This window comes from Sorex araneus, chromosome 9, assembly GCF_027595985.1.
Source record: "Sorex araneus isolate mSorAra2 chromosome 9, mSorAra2.pri, whole genome shotgun sequence".
Lineage (NCBI taxonomy): Eukaryota > Metazoa > Chordata > Mammalia > Eulipotyphla > Soricidae > Sorex > Sorex araneus.
In genome coordinates this window covers 10,769,462-10,784,660 of record NC_073310.1, presented here as the reverse complement: position 1 = coordinate 10,784,660, position 15,199 = coordinate 10,769,462, and the positions used below count along the sequence as shown (strand labels likewise).

At 50.4% G+C, this 15,199-nt stretch overlaps 3 protein-coding genes across 3 annotated transcripts; 1 reads left to right on the top strand and 2 right to left on the bottom strand.

The window, feature by feature from the left end:
• Positions 1-205: 205 nt before the first annotated feature.
• GATC (glutamyl-tRNA amidotransferase subunit C) lies at positions 206-5,851 on the bottom strand. The gene is made up of 4 exons (XM_004611223.2): positions 5,706-5,851; positions 5,427-5,599; positions 2,302-2,405; positions 206-384 (listed from the first exon to the last, which is right to left on the bottom strand). The coding sequence occupies exons 1-4, from the start codon at positions 5,781-5,783 to the stop codon at positions 332-334; spliced, it is 408 nt and encodes a 135-aa protein (XP_004611280.2). The 5' UTR covers positions 5,784-5,851; the 3' UTR covers positions 206-331.
• A 32-nt stretch (positions 5,852-5,883) lies between these two features.
• Positions 5,884-10,819, top strand: TRIAP1 (TP53 regulated inhibitor of apoptosis 1). The gene is made up of 2 exons (XM_055146648.1): positions 5,884-6,030; positions 7,187-10,819. Exons 1-2 carry the CDS (start codon positions 5,884-5,886, stop codon positions 7,268-7,270), a joined length of 231 nt encoding a protein of 76 aa, XP_055002623.1. The 3' UTR covers positions 7,271-10,819.
• Positions 10,820-10,947: 128 nt separating this feature from the next.
• On the bottom strand, positions 10,948-13,529 carry LOC101543393 (cytochrome c oxidase subunit 6A1, mitochondrial). The gene is made up of 3 exons (XM_004611078.2): positions 13,373-13,529; positions 13,087-13,229; positions 10,948-11,218 (listed from the first exon to the last, which is right to left on the bottom strand). The coding sequence occupies exons 1-3, from the start codon at positions 13,473-13,475 to the stop codon at positions 11,135-11,137; spliced, it is 330 nt and encodes a 109-aa protein (XP_004611135.1). The 5' UTR covers positions 13,476-13,529; the 3' UTR covers positions 10,948-11,134.
• Positions 13,530-15,199: the final 1,670 nt, after the last annotated feature.

Below are 15,199 nucleotides of genomic sequence, written 5' to 3'. Positions count from 1 at the left end.
TTTTACATCTACTAGCATCTGGAACTTACTGCCTTGTTTTGGCTAGATCTTGGCCAATTCTGTCTTCAGACTGCTTCTGAAAAACACTAAACCAGGCCAGAGAAGGGGCTTTACCCAGCTCTGATACCCAAATACCCCATTTGGCACCCCCAGTCTGGCCAGTAGTGATCCCAGAGCCTTAGAATCACCAGGTGTGGCAAAGACAAACAGTATTTAATCATCAGTTTATTTTCAGGTTACCGAAGGTAGGGGGAATATTAGCATTCACAACAAAATACTAGCACGCTCCCACGTGTTCCAAGGGCACTCCTACCGAGAATATCCCTCCTGCTCAGCCGTGGGAGAAGGGCTCTTGTCCGTCCAGTGTAGGCAGAGAGATGTTACCTGTTTGAAAATAGTAACAAAAAAGTATTTTACTGAGCCTGCTTTCCAGCTGGCTCCACTGAGCTAATAATAATCACTTGGGTTGTGATGGAAATAAGCAGGGAAAATAAGGGTAGATCTGTGGCGGGGTTGGAATGGGGGGATTGGCAGCTCAGACATCACTTGTGGTGTGCTTTGGGGAACCATATGGACGGCCAGGACCAAGCCCAGGTCTGCCACGTGCAAAGCAAGCACCCGACCCGGCTGTACTATCTCTCTGGCTCAGCTGCTTAAAACAAAAAACCCAGCTAGAGTATCTGAGAAGAAAATCAGAGTTCAGGGGGCTGGAGTGATAGCACAGCCGGTAGGGCATTTGCCTTGCATTCAGCCGACCCGGGTTCGATTCCCAGCATCCCATATGGTCCCCTGAGCACCACCAGGGGTAATTCCTGAGCTAGTGCAGAGCCAGGAGTGACCCCTATGCACCACCGGGTGTGACCCAAAAAGCAAAAAAATAATAATAATAAAATAAAACTGTAAAAAAAAAAAAAAGAAAATCGGAGTTCATAATCAGTCATATTTAAGTGTTGAGTTCAAATTTTGTTTTTGGGTTGTACCCAGCAGTGTTCAGGGCTTATTCCTGGCCCTGTGCCCAGGTATCACTCCTGGTAGTGCTCAGGGCAGCCAGGGTTGGAACTGGGGTACATGCAAGGCAAGTACCTTAATCCCATACTATCTCTAGTCCTGAGTTCAAGTTAGTGTGCCTTTTCCTTCCCATTTTGCAGTGCCTTCTTCTAACGGGTAGGTCTTGAGTAAAAATGATAACTGCAGGTAAAGGGCTAATGATCGTCTCTGCAGATGGTTCAGAATGATTCTTTCTCCTCTGAGGGAATCTCTGAACTTGAAGTTGGCACTTGGAAAGCTACATGGAACAGACAGAACCCATCTATCTAGAACCCGCCTATCTTCAGAAGAGGACACTTCAGCCTAGCCCACATTCAGATTTTTATCTTTATTGACCCAGTTACTTAATTTGACTGTTTCCTTGGGGAGGGGGCGGGGGGGGCAGATAGGGGATAAAAATGAAGTGTCTCATCCATGGAGGAGTGTGCTCCATCACTAAGCCAGACAAGTATTTTCAAACGTGACCTGTTATTTTAAAGCTTCCCTTCAAGGGAAAGGAGATAGCTCAAAGGGCTAGTGTACATTCTGCATGCAGGAGGTCTGGGTTCTGTCTCTGGCACTGCACGGTCCCCCAAACAATGCCAGGCACACCTGAATACAGCTGTGCCCCCTCAAAGGAAAAAAAGGTCTTGTTACAGCAATATCTTAAAATGCAAATTTTCACCCACTTAGTTATACTAAAGTGTCTGCTTATGGGATGCATCTGGCTTGTAGATTTGTTTTTTGCATTAAAAATTTTATTTTGTTCTGCCAGATGTTCATTTTTTTTAGGGTAATGTGCTCAATCTTCTGCATGGCACTGAATGAAAAGCAATGAATGTCAGTTGCCACTGTGGACAGAACTTGAGTTCTGGATTTGCCACTCTTCACCCCAATGCGGTTCTGCCCCTCCCCCCTTGCCTTGCCTCTGGAAGTGAGTGTGGTTCTCGACTGGGCTGCCACCGTAACACCACCATCTATCCTTGTACACTTTTTTCCCCAGTAGTAATAAACATTTAAAATTACTTTCAGCACTCATTTTCGATCTTAATATGATTTACAAATAAAAGACACTGTAAATTAAAGATTCATTGTTTCACATATTCCATCCCTAAAACTTGGTGATCTTATAATCAGAACTCTGCCGTTGATCACCTTTCACTCAGCTCTTCATTCTTTTCAGATGCTTTCGCATTACACACCGGGGCTTCGTCACGGGCCCTGCCTTGTTCTCTGTTCATTGAGGAACAGTCTCAAACCATTTGGGCGACATACCTGGGGGGGCTACAAAATACTCCTCCACAACTCGTTGTGAGTTTTGAAGCAGTTCTTCTGCACAGTTGCCTTCGACCACATTGTCGGATCTCAAGTATAGACATCTACAAAACCAGAAGCTCCAGGTTACCTCCCAGGGCATGTGTGCAGAGGCGAGTAGAACAGGGGAGCGGCAGGTTCCCAGCATGCTCCCTGCTCAGACCGAGGAGCTGAGGAGCTGTGGGCAGCCGCAGCCTGGACAGCAGCCCACAGTGCTTAGACTCTGTCCGCAGCCCCTCGAGGTAAGTGGGAATGACTCCTTGGGATTGCTGTATCTAGCATAATTTTGAATGATCACTACGGGTAGATTGCTTTTGTTAGAGGAAAGAGGTATAACACAGTGTGGTAAATGTAACGGGATTAGCAAAGCTTGTCAAGGGAGTAAAAGGGGTCATATCCAGCAAGGTGAGGACGGGGAACTCCAAATTGTCCCTGCTAGAAACGATAAATAGCTGGGTTATCGGGTGGGAAATGAACTTCCTGCAGGTGAAGAAATTTGCTCAAGTATGGTTTTTAAGTTGACTTCAGGACATTCATAATTGATAGGGCTGGGGCCCAAAGATAGTTCTGATACTTCTAAAAATGTGTGTTTTTTCCACCAGTCTTTAGGGATGTAAAACTGATTACTCTTGTAAATAAAAGAGCTCAATAATTTCCTATTATTCCCTGGACCTAGTATCTTAAAGTATCCAGATGGTAAACTGGTAAAACAAGTTGAATTTCAGACTCCATACTACATAAAAGTATAAAGGTTTAAAGGTTTTAGAAGAGGTCTGGGTGTGCCTCTTGATACTCCGGGTAAGTGGGCCGTCTGCTCAGTCATGTCTGGAGAGCCAGGCTTTTTCAGCACTGCTTTAGATGGAAGGCAAAACCCAACAGTGTTGAGTACCATTACAGTTTGGGCAGAGACTACGTATAAGTTATCAATAAAATTCTTTAAGAAAAAAAATACCAGCCAAGGGCTAGATATGATAAACACTTATTTGTGGTTTAAAAAAGTAGAGGATTTGGGGGTCTAGAGAGATAGTACAGTGTTTGATCCCCTGGCATCCCATATGCTCACCTAAGCATTGCCAGGAGTGATCGCTGGGTGTGACCAGCCAAAAAAGTGAACTGGAGTCAGCCAAGATCTGGCATTATCTTAACAGGCCTTGAGCAAATGATCTTTGCAGACCTTAACTTTGCCCAAAAGAAGTGAAGGCTGCACTTTGTTTTTTATTTTGGGTAACATCCAGCTGTGCACAGAGCTCACTCCTAGCTCTGGGTTCAGGGTACCATATGGGATGCCAGAAATTGAACCTGCGCCAGCTGCCTACAAGGACCTTTTACTATACTATATTTGCCCTTGTTATCTTTCATAAAATAAAGAATGGCTATGCACTCATTTCATAAAACACTAGAGCAAAAATAAAAATCATCTGTAAAGGTGACCATTGGACTGTCTGGAGTTTATATTTCTGTTGGGCGATATAACAAAATAAGACCTTGGGGTCCTGAGTTACAGCTGAATTTGAATCCCAGTGTTATCCCTGGCATATGCATAATCAATTTATACTTTCCATGGATCAGTTTCCTCATTTGTATAATACAGAATCACTGAGATTAAAATTTGATGTCAAAAAAATCTGATAGTTCTGGGCCTGCATTCTCCTGGCAATCAGTCAGGGGTGGGTTCTGGCCTCCCGGGGTGTGCCCACCATACTCAGGCATTTAACCTGGGTAGAAGTCCCACACATGACCTGCATGGTCCCTAAGGCTGAAGGGTTGCTGCTTGTTCTGGGGTTGTGTGTGGAACCAAGGATGAAACACTCTTTACTGCTGAGCCATATAGCTGGCCCAAGATTTTGATGAAAATCTGCTGCTGGAGATGGAGCTCGGCAGAGCACTTGCCCTGCATTTGACTCACAGCATCTACTGCTGTCTCCTCCCCTCACACCCTCCCTCCCCCTCCCCCAAAAATCATGAACTACTGCCACCACCAACAGATGGTTGAAAACCCCGGCTTTCCAATAGATCTGGTAGCGACTGGCTACTCATGCGGTAATCAGGTTTCCTATCAAGTGATGTTTCCAGAAAAATAACAAAATTCACTCCTTTTACTAAACCTTTGCAGTGTCCTGGGCACTGCATACAATAAATTACACATTTCTCCCAGACGTCCATGAAGATGGCACACCAAGCAGATTCCAATTTATCACGTCACTTTTTTTTACCTCAACTCATGCATAAAACACTGAATAGGACCAGATGGGGTTTTAGATGCCTGTCAATTTGCTCTGTCTCAGGGTCCACAAGGGAATTTAGCCTAGACAGCACCGGGATAATAAATCAATTTATGCTCATCTGGGCTAATTAATCCTTGTGAGATTAACATTTGTATAATCTTTGGGCAAATTAAGTCACTCAAATCTTTCTGTATTTTAGAAGGAAAAACTGGTTGAGAAACATTTTCACTTGAAGGCAGCCTGGCCCTCCAAAGCTCAGCTTGGCACCTAAGCTAGGATTTGTGAAATGTTCATAGAAGCATGCGGTTCAGTTCGGCGAGGAGGAGGAGGATATGCCTTTATCCGCAGCTGGCCTGACCAGTGGGACAGTCCTACCTCTGTAGTTTCTGCCTCTGCCCCTGGTACCAAGCTGCCACTCGGCTCCCCCTTATTTCTAGTTTACTGCTGGCTAGTTGAAAGCTAAATCGATTCGAATCAATTTCATCAGAGTGAATCAAATACGGTTCTAATCCAAAAAGCATTGAAATGTCTGGCTGCAATTGGAGACAACGTGGAGAGTAGGTAAGTCGGGATACAAATAAAAAAGTTTCGGGGCTGGAAAGACGTTAACAGCGCGCAGGGCGCTCCCCTTGCACGCGGCCAACCCAAATATTTGACCCCCAGCACATCCCCGTGTAGTTCCCGAGCTTGCTAGGGGGATCGAATTCACAGCGAGCTAGGGAGAGGGGCGCCCCGCCGCGGGCTGGGTGCACCTCGCCGGCGCTCGCGCCCCCCGACGTGAAACACACCAAGGGCCACGTTCCCGTGACAGCGAGGGCGCCCCGGGCAGCTGCAGGGGCGGGGCCCGCAGGCACGCCGTACCTGTCCTCCAAGACGGACTCCATGGGCTGCACGTGCTCCGTGTCCACCGAGCGGAGCCGGTCGGCGAAGGCGATGGCCTTCTCCAGCCGGGCCACGGCCTCCCGGCCGCCGAAATCCACGAGCGCCAGACGCTCCAGGCGCGCGATCACCTCGGCCGTGACGCGGCCGCTTCCCTGGGCGGGACAGCGCGGGGCGCGCGGGTCACGGTGGCGCCCGCAACGCCTCCCACCCCGCTGCACCCCCTCCTCCCCCCACCAGCCCGAACGCCTCCGCTCGTACCTGCGACCCCCGCGTGGTAAAGCCCCGCCGCTCGCCTCCCCGGGCCGGGAGGCACCGGCGCAACACCCGCGCCCACATCTCCGCCCTCGTCGGCTCCCGTAGCGCGCACTCGACGTGGAGGAGGCGCCCGAGAGTGACGTCATCGCAGCGCGCCGCCCCGGTCGCCGCCGCCGCCGCCATGAACAGCGTCGGGGAAGCGTGCACCGACATGAAGCGCGAGTACGACCAGTGCTTCAATCGCTGGTTTGCCGAGAAGTTCCTCAAGGGGGACGGCTCCGGGGACCCGTGCACCGACCTCTTCAAGCGCTACCAGCAGTGCGTCCAGGTGAGCCGCGCCCGAGCCCTCTCGCCGCCGCGCCAGGGCCCGGCGCGCCCTGCGGTCCTCCCCCGTCTCCGACCTCCTGGCCGGCCGGTGTGGGGCCGGGGCGGGAAGAAGCGGCGCGGGGAGCCCCGTGGCAGGAGCATCTCTGCTGCCGTCACCGCCGAGGTCACTCTCCGAGGGTCTGGGGGCGGCTTCCCCTCGCCGCCCGTCCAGTCGCGCGCTGGTACCCCGGGATGCGCGTCGGAAACTTGCAAAGTGGGCGTGGTTACTCGTTCCTGGGGCCGGGAACAGACAGACCTCCCCGCCCGGGGTAGAAAGTGATGGGTTCTGATTTTTGCAGTAGTGCTTCCCCGCGGTGGTGAGGCAAGAAAGGATGCTGGCTTCTGGGTGGTTAGAGATGGAGGCTCGTGGTTGCCATCCCGTGATTGGCCCGCTTTCTCTATCAACCAGTAAGGGAATTTTCACTCCAGCCCAAGCAAATTAGTTTTGTTTTGTTTTTTTGCTTTTTGGGTCACACGCAGCGAAGCTCAGGGGTAACTCCTGGCTTTGCACTCAGGAATTACTCCTGGCAGTGCTTGGGGGACCATATGGGATGCCGGGGATCGAACCCGGGTCGGCCGCGTGCAAGGCAAACGCCCTACCCGCTGTGCTATCGCTCCGGCCCCAAATTAGTTTTAAGAACAGGCCTGGACAAGGCATCCTCAATTAAAACTTCCTCTGGACAGTTCCAGGGAGGAGAGGGATACTTGCTCAAGATCATAGAGCTTTTCAGCCCTGGAATCGAGGTTGGGGCTTGTATCTGTCACCAGAGGTGCTGCTCTTTAAATCTCACTTCTCAGTTCAGTGATTCCCGCCCGGGTAGGGAGTTCTTACAGTTCAGTGGAACTTTACTTTTTTTTTTTTCTTTTTTGGGTCACACCCAGCGATGCTCAGGGATTACTCCTGGCTTTGCACTCAGGAATTACTCCTGGCAGTGCTTGGGGGATCATATGGGATGCCGGGGATCGAACCCGGGTCGGCCGCGTACAAGGCAAACGCCCTACCCGCTGTGCTGTCGCTCCGGCCCCAGTGGAACTTTACTTTTGTACTGTCGTGTTATTGACAAAACTTGATCTTTGACCTTCAGGCACCTTAATGCTGTATTTTCTCCTCCTATCAGAAAGCCATCAAGGAGAAGGAGATTCCCATTGAAGGACTGGAGTTCATGGGCAATGGCAAAGAAAAGTCTGAAGGCTCTTCTTGATCTTTACAGTCACCTTAAAATTGTACTTCTCTGAGGAACTCTGGATTTTGTCAATTAAGACTGTGAAGAGAGCCACTGATTTGAGGAGGAATTTACAGGGGAGTTTTATTTCCTCCTCCTCGATCTTTTCCTCTCGTAAAAGATGATGGACCATCACTGCTTTGGGACAATTTTCACAGCTTTGGCACCTTGAGAAACTCAGTAAGCTAAAACGGAATTATTTTTTGGGATTATGGTTGCAATAACTTGATCTGGAATCAGCTTTAAATATATACCTGTATGTAAATAATGATAAACCTGTCAGCGTCGCCTGACCTTGATTTATGCTGCCAAAAGGACATGAGGTACACTCAACCTTGCCCTTGCCTTGGGGCACTGTTCACGGATGTGATTGATTAGGACATCTCTTTTTCTCTCAGGGAGCTAATGGTCTGAAACGGGATCGTGGTAACAGTTTCAATCAATGCTTGGGAGCAGTTTTATTTTTTATATATTCTAACGCTTACTACTGCTGATGGGAAGTTAGCCCAGAGGAAGAAAACTTTTAACCCAATTAACATAGAGGTGTCAGAGCTCACATTAGCACTTGAAAGGTTGCAGTGAATGCCATGTCAGCTCTGTACAGCTCAGGAGTTCTTGAAGTAGCTATGGAGGAAGCTAAAACAAAATTATTTATTGGGATTACAATTATAAATTGTAAAGATTTGCAATTGCCAGTTTTCAACTCAAGGTAATGAATTAAGTCAAAACCTGCCATAAGATGCCACAATGCTGCATCTCGTTAAGTAGGGAGAGGGAAGAGTTTGTTTTGTTTTACTTGCCTCATTTATCCACTCTGCCCTGCCCTTGTAATCATAAAGATGGAATAAACTAACATTTATTTCTAGCATTACTTGCCCCTGGAACTCTGCACTTTGAAGTTATCCTGTAAACTCCATATATCCCTATTTTCCTAGGAAGCATTTTCTAATTTAAAGGTGAAAACCAGACTTAACTCAGGTAGTATGGTATAACAACTAGAAGCCACTGGTTTCAGAATTCCCTGGGCAGATACAGAGGAGGGCTGATTGTAGGTGTGGGTGTGTCTATGTGTGTAGGGGGACCTGCTGCAGTCCAACACAGTCCAGCGCCCTGAACACTGAGGTGTAGCACTGGCGGTCCCCAGCACCTCCGGGCATACTCAAAAAAACCAACCAAAACAAGGTAACATCTCTTTTTTTTTTTTTGCTTTTTTGGATCACACCTGGCGATGCACAGGGGTTACTCCTGGCTTTGCACTCAGGAACTACTCCTGGCGGTGCTCAGAGAACCATATGGGATGCCGAGAATCAAACCTGGGTCGGCCGCGTGCAAGGCAAATGCCCTACCCACTGTGCTATTGCTCCAGCCCCGGTAACATTTATTTTCAAGTAAAGCACACAAATCTTGTTTGTTTGTGTGCCCCACCTGTGCTGCAGAGTCCCATCTGGTAGTGCTTGGGGGCCATGTGGTATTGGGGATCCAAACCAGGCCTCCTGCATGCAAAGCTAGTGCTAGTGCCCCCAACCCATTAACTGTCTGGCCCTTTTTTTTTTTTTTTTTAAAGAAAAGGGCTTTCTTTTTTTTTTTTTTTAAACCTTTATGGGTTACACCTGGCAATGCAGAGGGGTTACTCCTGCTCTGCACTCAGGAATCACCCCTGGCAGTGGACCATATGGGATGCTGGGAATCAAATCTGGGTCAGCTGCGTGCAAGGCAAACGCCTTCCCCGCTGTACTATTGCTCCAGCCCCAACCATGAGTATCCTAAAATATTTTATAATGACATAGTCAGGAGAGGCAAGCATTTACATACTTCAGAATGTCCTATTTTTTACAGTTGCTTAGTTTGGTCCAATTTACCATATGCTCAGATAGTATAGAGCTTCATTATAGAAGGGATCACTAAAACTTTGTAACTGTTGTGCACTTAAGAGTAAATCTGCTTTAAGCCAGCCATGTATGTTTCTTTCTTAATTGCTACTGAGGAATTTTTTTTTTTTTTTTTTTTGCCTTTTTGGGTCACACCCGGTGATATGCAGAGGTTACTCCTGGCTCATGCACTCAGGAATTACTCCTGGCAGTGCTCGGGGCACTATATGGGATACTGGGAATCGAACCCGGCTCGGCCTCATGCAAGGCAAATTCCCTACCCACTATGCTATCGCTTCAGCCCCGAGGAAATGATTTTTTAAAGATTACCTTCTTCTGCGGCAGGGTTTGAACCATACCAGTGGTAGTCAGGGGAGCATGGGGTATGCTAGGGATCGAACCCGGGCTTCCTACACACAGCATATGCATCAGCCCTTTGAGTATCTTCCTGGCCCTTTACCTTTTTGTTTTTCCAGCTGTCCAGGATCAAACCCAGGGCCTGATGCAGGTAAGGCTATGTGCTCGATTGCGGAGTCACATCCCAGCGTGATTTCTCATTGCTGCTCATGCTGTGTGCGGTGGGGAGGTATGTGGGGTGTTTTTGTAGCACCGTGTCCCTGGAACCAGCACTGGGGATCGGGCCCAGGACTCCCACATACAAAGCATTCACTCCAGGCCAAAAACCAACAGAAGAGATGAGACAGGCTCGAGTGCAAGCTCCCCCCCTCCCCATACTGTCTTTGACTTTATCCTCCCCAGTAAGGTGACTCCAGCTAGCTACTTCAAACGCTTTTTTTCCCCTGGGGGTGGGGGCTTTCCAAACACTGCTCAGGAGGCCTGGGGCCCCACCAGTTCTCTGCCAACCAGGATGGCGACTCAATCCAAGGACCTGAGAATGTGGTGCTATTTGGGCCCTGCAGTACTGGGGTACCCTGGCCACCCCGGCAGGCTAGGGACCTCCAGGGCTGCACCTGGGGCTGCTCCGGTGACCCTGTGCTGAGGCTCAAACCTGGGTCACATGTGCCCTACACACTGTACACTCTGCTGCCAGAATTGTTTTCTATTGACTACTGTTGTTTCTCCCTGACTGGTAACAGCTACAGAAGGTTTTGATTCCAGAAATAAAGCCGGTACTCTAATAGGGATGCCAGCGTGTCTTCTTCCTCCCAAGGTTTCCGGCCCTTCCAGCCTTTGGTGTTGACAGATGTCTCCAAGGTGAGAACTTACTGTCTTTGGAGAAAATGATCTGCCCACAGGAGTATTCCGCAGCATGCACCCGTAGAGGGGCTGGGTGTGTCTCCCGTGGTCGAGCACGGGCCTAGCCCAGAGTTCATAGGACTGAAGACCAGTCCCAGTGAACAGAAAGCTGAGATCCAGGCAGCCTGCCTGAGGCTCACAGGGGACTCCCATGAGTGAGCCAGATCCAGGTGCAACTCCCTCGGGAGCCCGTCTCAGAATTTCCCCAACCCATCTCGTCCTTCTGCCTTATCCAGCCCCGGAATTTTACTAGAAACACCTTTGGTCAGGGCCTGAGCAGGTAAGGCATTTCCCTTACATGTGGCTGACCCAGATTCGATCCTGGTGCTTTATATGATTTCCGAAGCACCACCAGGAGTGATCCCCAAGTGCACAGCCAGGAGTAAGCCCTGAGCACAGCTGGGGTGATGTGACAACTCCCCCCCCCCACACACACACAGCCCCCAAAACTCATTCAGAGGCTTGGATTGCAGGGACACAGTGTAACACGACCTTAATTTCTGAAGGGAAAATACCACCAAAGAACACAGCTTGTGACCAATCTAAGGTTTATTTAAGCCACCCCCTGCCATAAGCTGAGGAATGGAGGATGGGAAACTGGTCACAGTTTGATACAAGGAGGTGAGCTAAGGTCCCATACACTTTCCTGGTCCATGTGGAGGTTGGTCCAACAAGCACTGTGGTCCCGAGCCTGGACACTGGTGCAGGTTGTCGCATTTTAGTCATCTTCGTAACCAGTTGGCAGTGGGTTCACGTGGGAATTATGGAACAGAGTGTGGTTACCATCTCCCCAGGGAAAGGGCTGTGAAATAAAAATGTCGATTAGGCAATTCCAGCAACTAATGCAGCAATAGCACGGCTGTACATGGCTGGAGGTTTAGTGGCAGAGGGGACATAAAAAAAACAATGAAATTAGTCCTCAACCACAGGCATCTCCCAGCCTTTCTCGATACTTTATTACTTTAAGAGAAGTCCTTAAAGTACTCAGCAGCAAAAGTAAATTCAAGATATGTTCCTGGTAATTAGTATACGGATGCTGTGTTTATGAGAGTGTAATGAAGTTACCTGCCTTGCAACAGGCGAGTCGGGAGTGGGGGATCGGCTTATTTAAATGGACCTGAATAGGAAACCATGACTTCCCCTCTCCCCTCAACCACTTCACATATACCACTTCTGACAAGTCCTCGCTGCAGTGATGTGCACTCTGAGGACATGTCCTCACTTCTACCGTTCCAGAATGCCTCTTGCCCTCGAGCCACACTCACTGAAACAACACTGAAGTGCAGAAACTTGCTCCATATGACTTCTAATTTTAGTTAGTTTTTTTTTTTCTTTTTGGGTCACACCCAGCGATGCACAGGGGTTACTCCTGGCTCTGCACTCAGGAATTACCCCTGGCGGTGCTCAGGGGACCCTATGGGATGCTGGGAATCGAACCCGGGTCGGCCGCGTGCAAAGCAAATGCTCTACCCGATGTGCTATTTGTGCTATTGCTCCAACCCCATGACTTTTAACTTTACTGGACAAAGGAGTGGGGCCTAAAGACTCTAAGGGGTTTTTCTGTTTGGGGGCCACACCAAGTGGTATTTGAGGGACCATATGGGGTGCCAAGGATTGAACTGGAGTACCTGCTGTACTATGTCTCTGGCTTCAACGTAATAAAATTCCGTTTTCTTTAAGAGGTCCAATTGATTTTGTTTGTTTGTTTTTTTTTTTTGCTTTTTTGGTCACACCCAGCAATGCTCAGGGGTTACTCCCGGCTTTGCACTCAGGAATTGCTCCTGGCAGTGCTTGGGGGACCATATGGGATGCCAGGGATTGAACCCGGGTCGGCTGCATGCAAGGCAAACGCCCTACCCGCTGTGCTATCGCTCCGGCCCCAAGAGGTCCAATTGTTAAAGAACCAGAAGAGGCAATCCTTACAGCAAACTAACGGAAAATAAATGTTTCATCATATACCTACATCAGATGGTCCAAGAATGAGCGCGAGAAACCAAGAAGGCCAGAGAGATAGGTCAGCTGCTAGGATGCCTGCCTTGCACCCAGCAGACCCAGTTCCACCCTCACCACTACCCTGGTCCCCTGCCATGCCAGAAGTGATCCCTGAGCAGAGCCAGGGGCAAGCCGGGTGTGACCCCAAAACAAGAGCAATTGGGATCTGCGCGTTCAAAGAGTTGCAGAATCGCTAAGCTCTGAGTTCCATTCCCACCACGCCAAGCACTAGAATGTTCATACCCGTCCCCCACTGCAAGGCAGAGTAAGGCTGGTGTGGACCCCTACTCTGCAAATAAAGTAAAATGAAAGATGAGTAGGCGACTAGTGTAGAGAATTTGGGAGTGAGTGAAGCTTTCAGTCCCTTCATTATCTACAAAAACCCGGCAGATGCGCAGGTCTTGGAAAGGCTGAACCGCGTCCCGACTCTGCCCCTCTAAGGCGGGGTACCCCAAGTTCTACCACGGTCACTTCCGGAACAGCAGTGGCAGAGGATGGGTGGGATCAAGCGGGCAGCAGGGCACTGACTGTAAGGTCTTGGAGAAAACAGAGGCGGCTCTCGGGCTGCAGCCCCGCTCCCCCCCCTTCCCCCGCCGCAAGACCCGAGACAAGAAGCGTGCAACGCGGCGCCGGGCTTTTGGGTCGGGCCGGATGCTCCGCAGCGCCTCCAGGGCGTACCTTGGACCTGATGCGGAGATGGGGGTAGGCGACGAACTCGGGCCGCTCGTGCTCTTCGTGCTGCGACTTCAGGAAGACGTTCAGCATGCTCACCGCCACCCCGGGGAGCGCGACGAAGTAGGTGAGGGCCTTCCACATGCGAGCTGCAGGGCGGGCGCGACCCGTCAGGCGCGGCTCCCCGGGCTCCCCCACCCCCACCCCACGGCCTCAAGCCAAGGTCACCGGCCCTCCCCCCGCCTTGCTCCAGCACGGCTGACGCGCGCCCCGCAGCCCCCCGCTGCAGTACCTGAGCCCTCCTCGCCGTGGGCATGGCTCGACATCGGCCGGCCCAGCGGGGGCCGGGACCAATTGAGGAGCCTAGAAAGCCGTGACCCACTTGCTGCAGCCATCTTTAACCTGGACAGCGCCGGGCCGGAAACGGAAATAGCTCCCTAAGGGAGGGGCGGGACTAGGACGCAAAGGGGGAATTCTTATTGGGCTGTGCTGAGCTTGCGCAGTAACATTCCGGCCGAAACGGGCGCTGTCAAACCCCCGCCGCGGCGGAGCGGAGCGAGCATGCGCCTTGCGCCTCCTGGGTACCCGCCGCGCCCGCCCCGCCCGCCCCGCCCCTGGCGTCTGCACCCTTCCCCGACTTTGGAACGCGCGTTGTCTGAGCTCAGAGCATCCCCTCTGAGAATATGCTCTTCTCGTGCATCCTGGGACACTTCTCGGGACACCCGACGCGGAAGCGTGGACGTTATTATTATGATTATTTCCGCTGTTTCCTCTGCTAGAATAAATTCTGGGAGGCCGAGTGTTTGCCAGTGCAGCATCCCCGGACCCTTGGAATCGTGCCTAACACGTAGTAAATAAGTGGTCAATGCAAATAGAATGACGGACTGAGTGGATGAACAGACCAGAAACAGCTCTGGGATTGGTTTCAAAACATGCGGATCCGATGCCTTATTCTACATCCTTAATTGTTGGCTTGTTTTGTCTGCTGTGAAATTCTGGAAAGAAAAAACGGACATTTTAGGGGGTTGGAGATAGAGCCCAGCAGGGAAGGCAGTTGTCTTGCAGGCAGCCGACCCCGGGTTTGATCCCTGCTTCCACGTTGATCCCCAGAGCCTCGCCAGGAGTGACCCCCTGAGCGCTGAGCCAGGAGTATGCCCCGAGCACCACCGGGTGTGGCCTAAAGACAAAACGAATCTGGGCCAGAGCGTTAGTACAGCGGTGAGGGCGTTGGCCTTGCACTCTGCCGACCGGGGTTGTCTCAGGCATCCCATAACAGTCCCCCGAGCACCACCAGGGTGATTCCTGAGTGCAGAGCCAGGAGTAACCCCAGAGAATTGTTGAGTGAGGTTCCAAAACAAGCAAGCAAACAACAAACCAAGAAAAGACCTTTAGCGGCTGGAAAGATAGTGCAGTGGGCATGGTGCCTTGCATGAGGCCCACTGGGGTTCAGTCCCCTCTTGGCCCACCCAACACCACCAAGATGACACTTCATGAGCCCGGCACCTGCCTTGCTTGTGTGAGGCACTAGGTTTAATTCCCAACACTGCACCATTTCCCAAGTGGGATCGGTGGAGGACAGGTGCCCTGGAGCCAGCCCCTCCCAGCATCACTTGGGTGTGGCTCCAAGATAAAAAAAAAAAATCAAAAAAGAGCATAAAGGGGCCAGAACAATACTATAGCATATAAGGCATTTGCCTTGCACATCGCCAACCTGGGTTCAATCCCGAGCATCCCACATGATCAATGCCAGGAGAGATTCTTGAGTGCAGAGTCCCAGGAGTAACCCCTGAGCACTCCAGGGTGTGACCCAAAAAGCAAAAAAAAGGGGGGAGTCATATCTTTCTTCCTACATTTTGCTGTTTGTTTTTGGATCCACACCCGGCTGTGCTCTGAGGTACGTACTTGTCATCTCTGTGGTTCTCGGGGCTCAAGCAAGGGCTCTCTACCAATGAGCTACATCCCTCACCCTACAAATCTTCGGTTTTTTCCCCCACATCTTCCCTTTTTCCTCATCTAAAAGTCTAAATCTAAATCTTCTGGGTCTTCTGTCTAAAACTCTTCACCTACAAGTGTTCTTTAAATAGTTTTAAATGTTAAGTGAAATATTTTTCAAGATAAA

Coding starts and splice junctions, on each gene's coding strand:
- GATC (XM_004611223.2), bottom strand. CDS start 5,783: ATGTGGGCGCGGGTGTTGCGCCGGTGCCTCCCGGCCCGGGGAGGCGAG. Junction 5,600..5,705: donor TTACCACGCGGGGGTCGCAG/GTACGAGCGGAG, acceptor TGTCCCGCCCAG/GGAAGCGGCCGCGTCACGGC. Junction 385..2,301: donor GTATTTTGTAGCCCCCCCAG/GTATGTCGCCCA, acceptor ATTTTCAAACAG/GTAACATCTCTCTGCCTACA.
- TRIAP1 (XM_055146648.1), top strand. CDS start 5,884: ATGAACAGCGTCGGGGAAGCGTGCACCGACATGAAGCGCGAGTACGAC. Junction 6,031..7,186: donor GCTACCAGCAGTGCGTCCAG/GTGAGCCGCGCC, acceptor TCCTCCTATCAG/AAAGCCATCAAGGAGAAGGA.
- LOC101543393 (XM_004611078.2), bottom strand. CDS start 13,475: ATGGCTGCAGCAAGTGGGTCACGGCTTTCTAGGCTCCTCAATTGGTCC. Junction 13,230..13,372: donor CCACGGCGAGGAGGGCTCAG/GTACTGCAGCGG, acceptor CCCGCCCTGCAG/CTCGCATGTGGAAGGCCCTC. Junction 11,219..13,086: donor ATCTCCGCATCAGGTCCAAG/GTACGCCCTGGA, acceptor TTTATTTCACAG/CCCTTTCCCTGGGGAGATGG.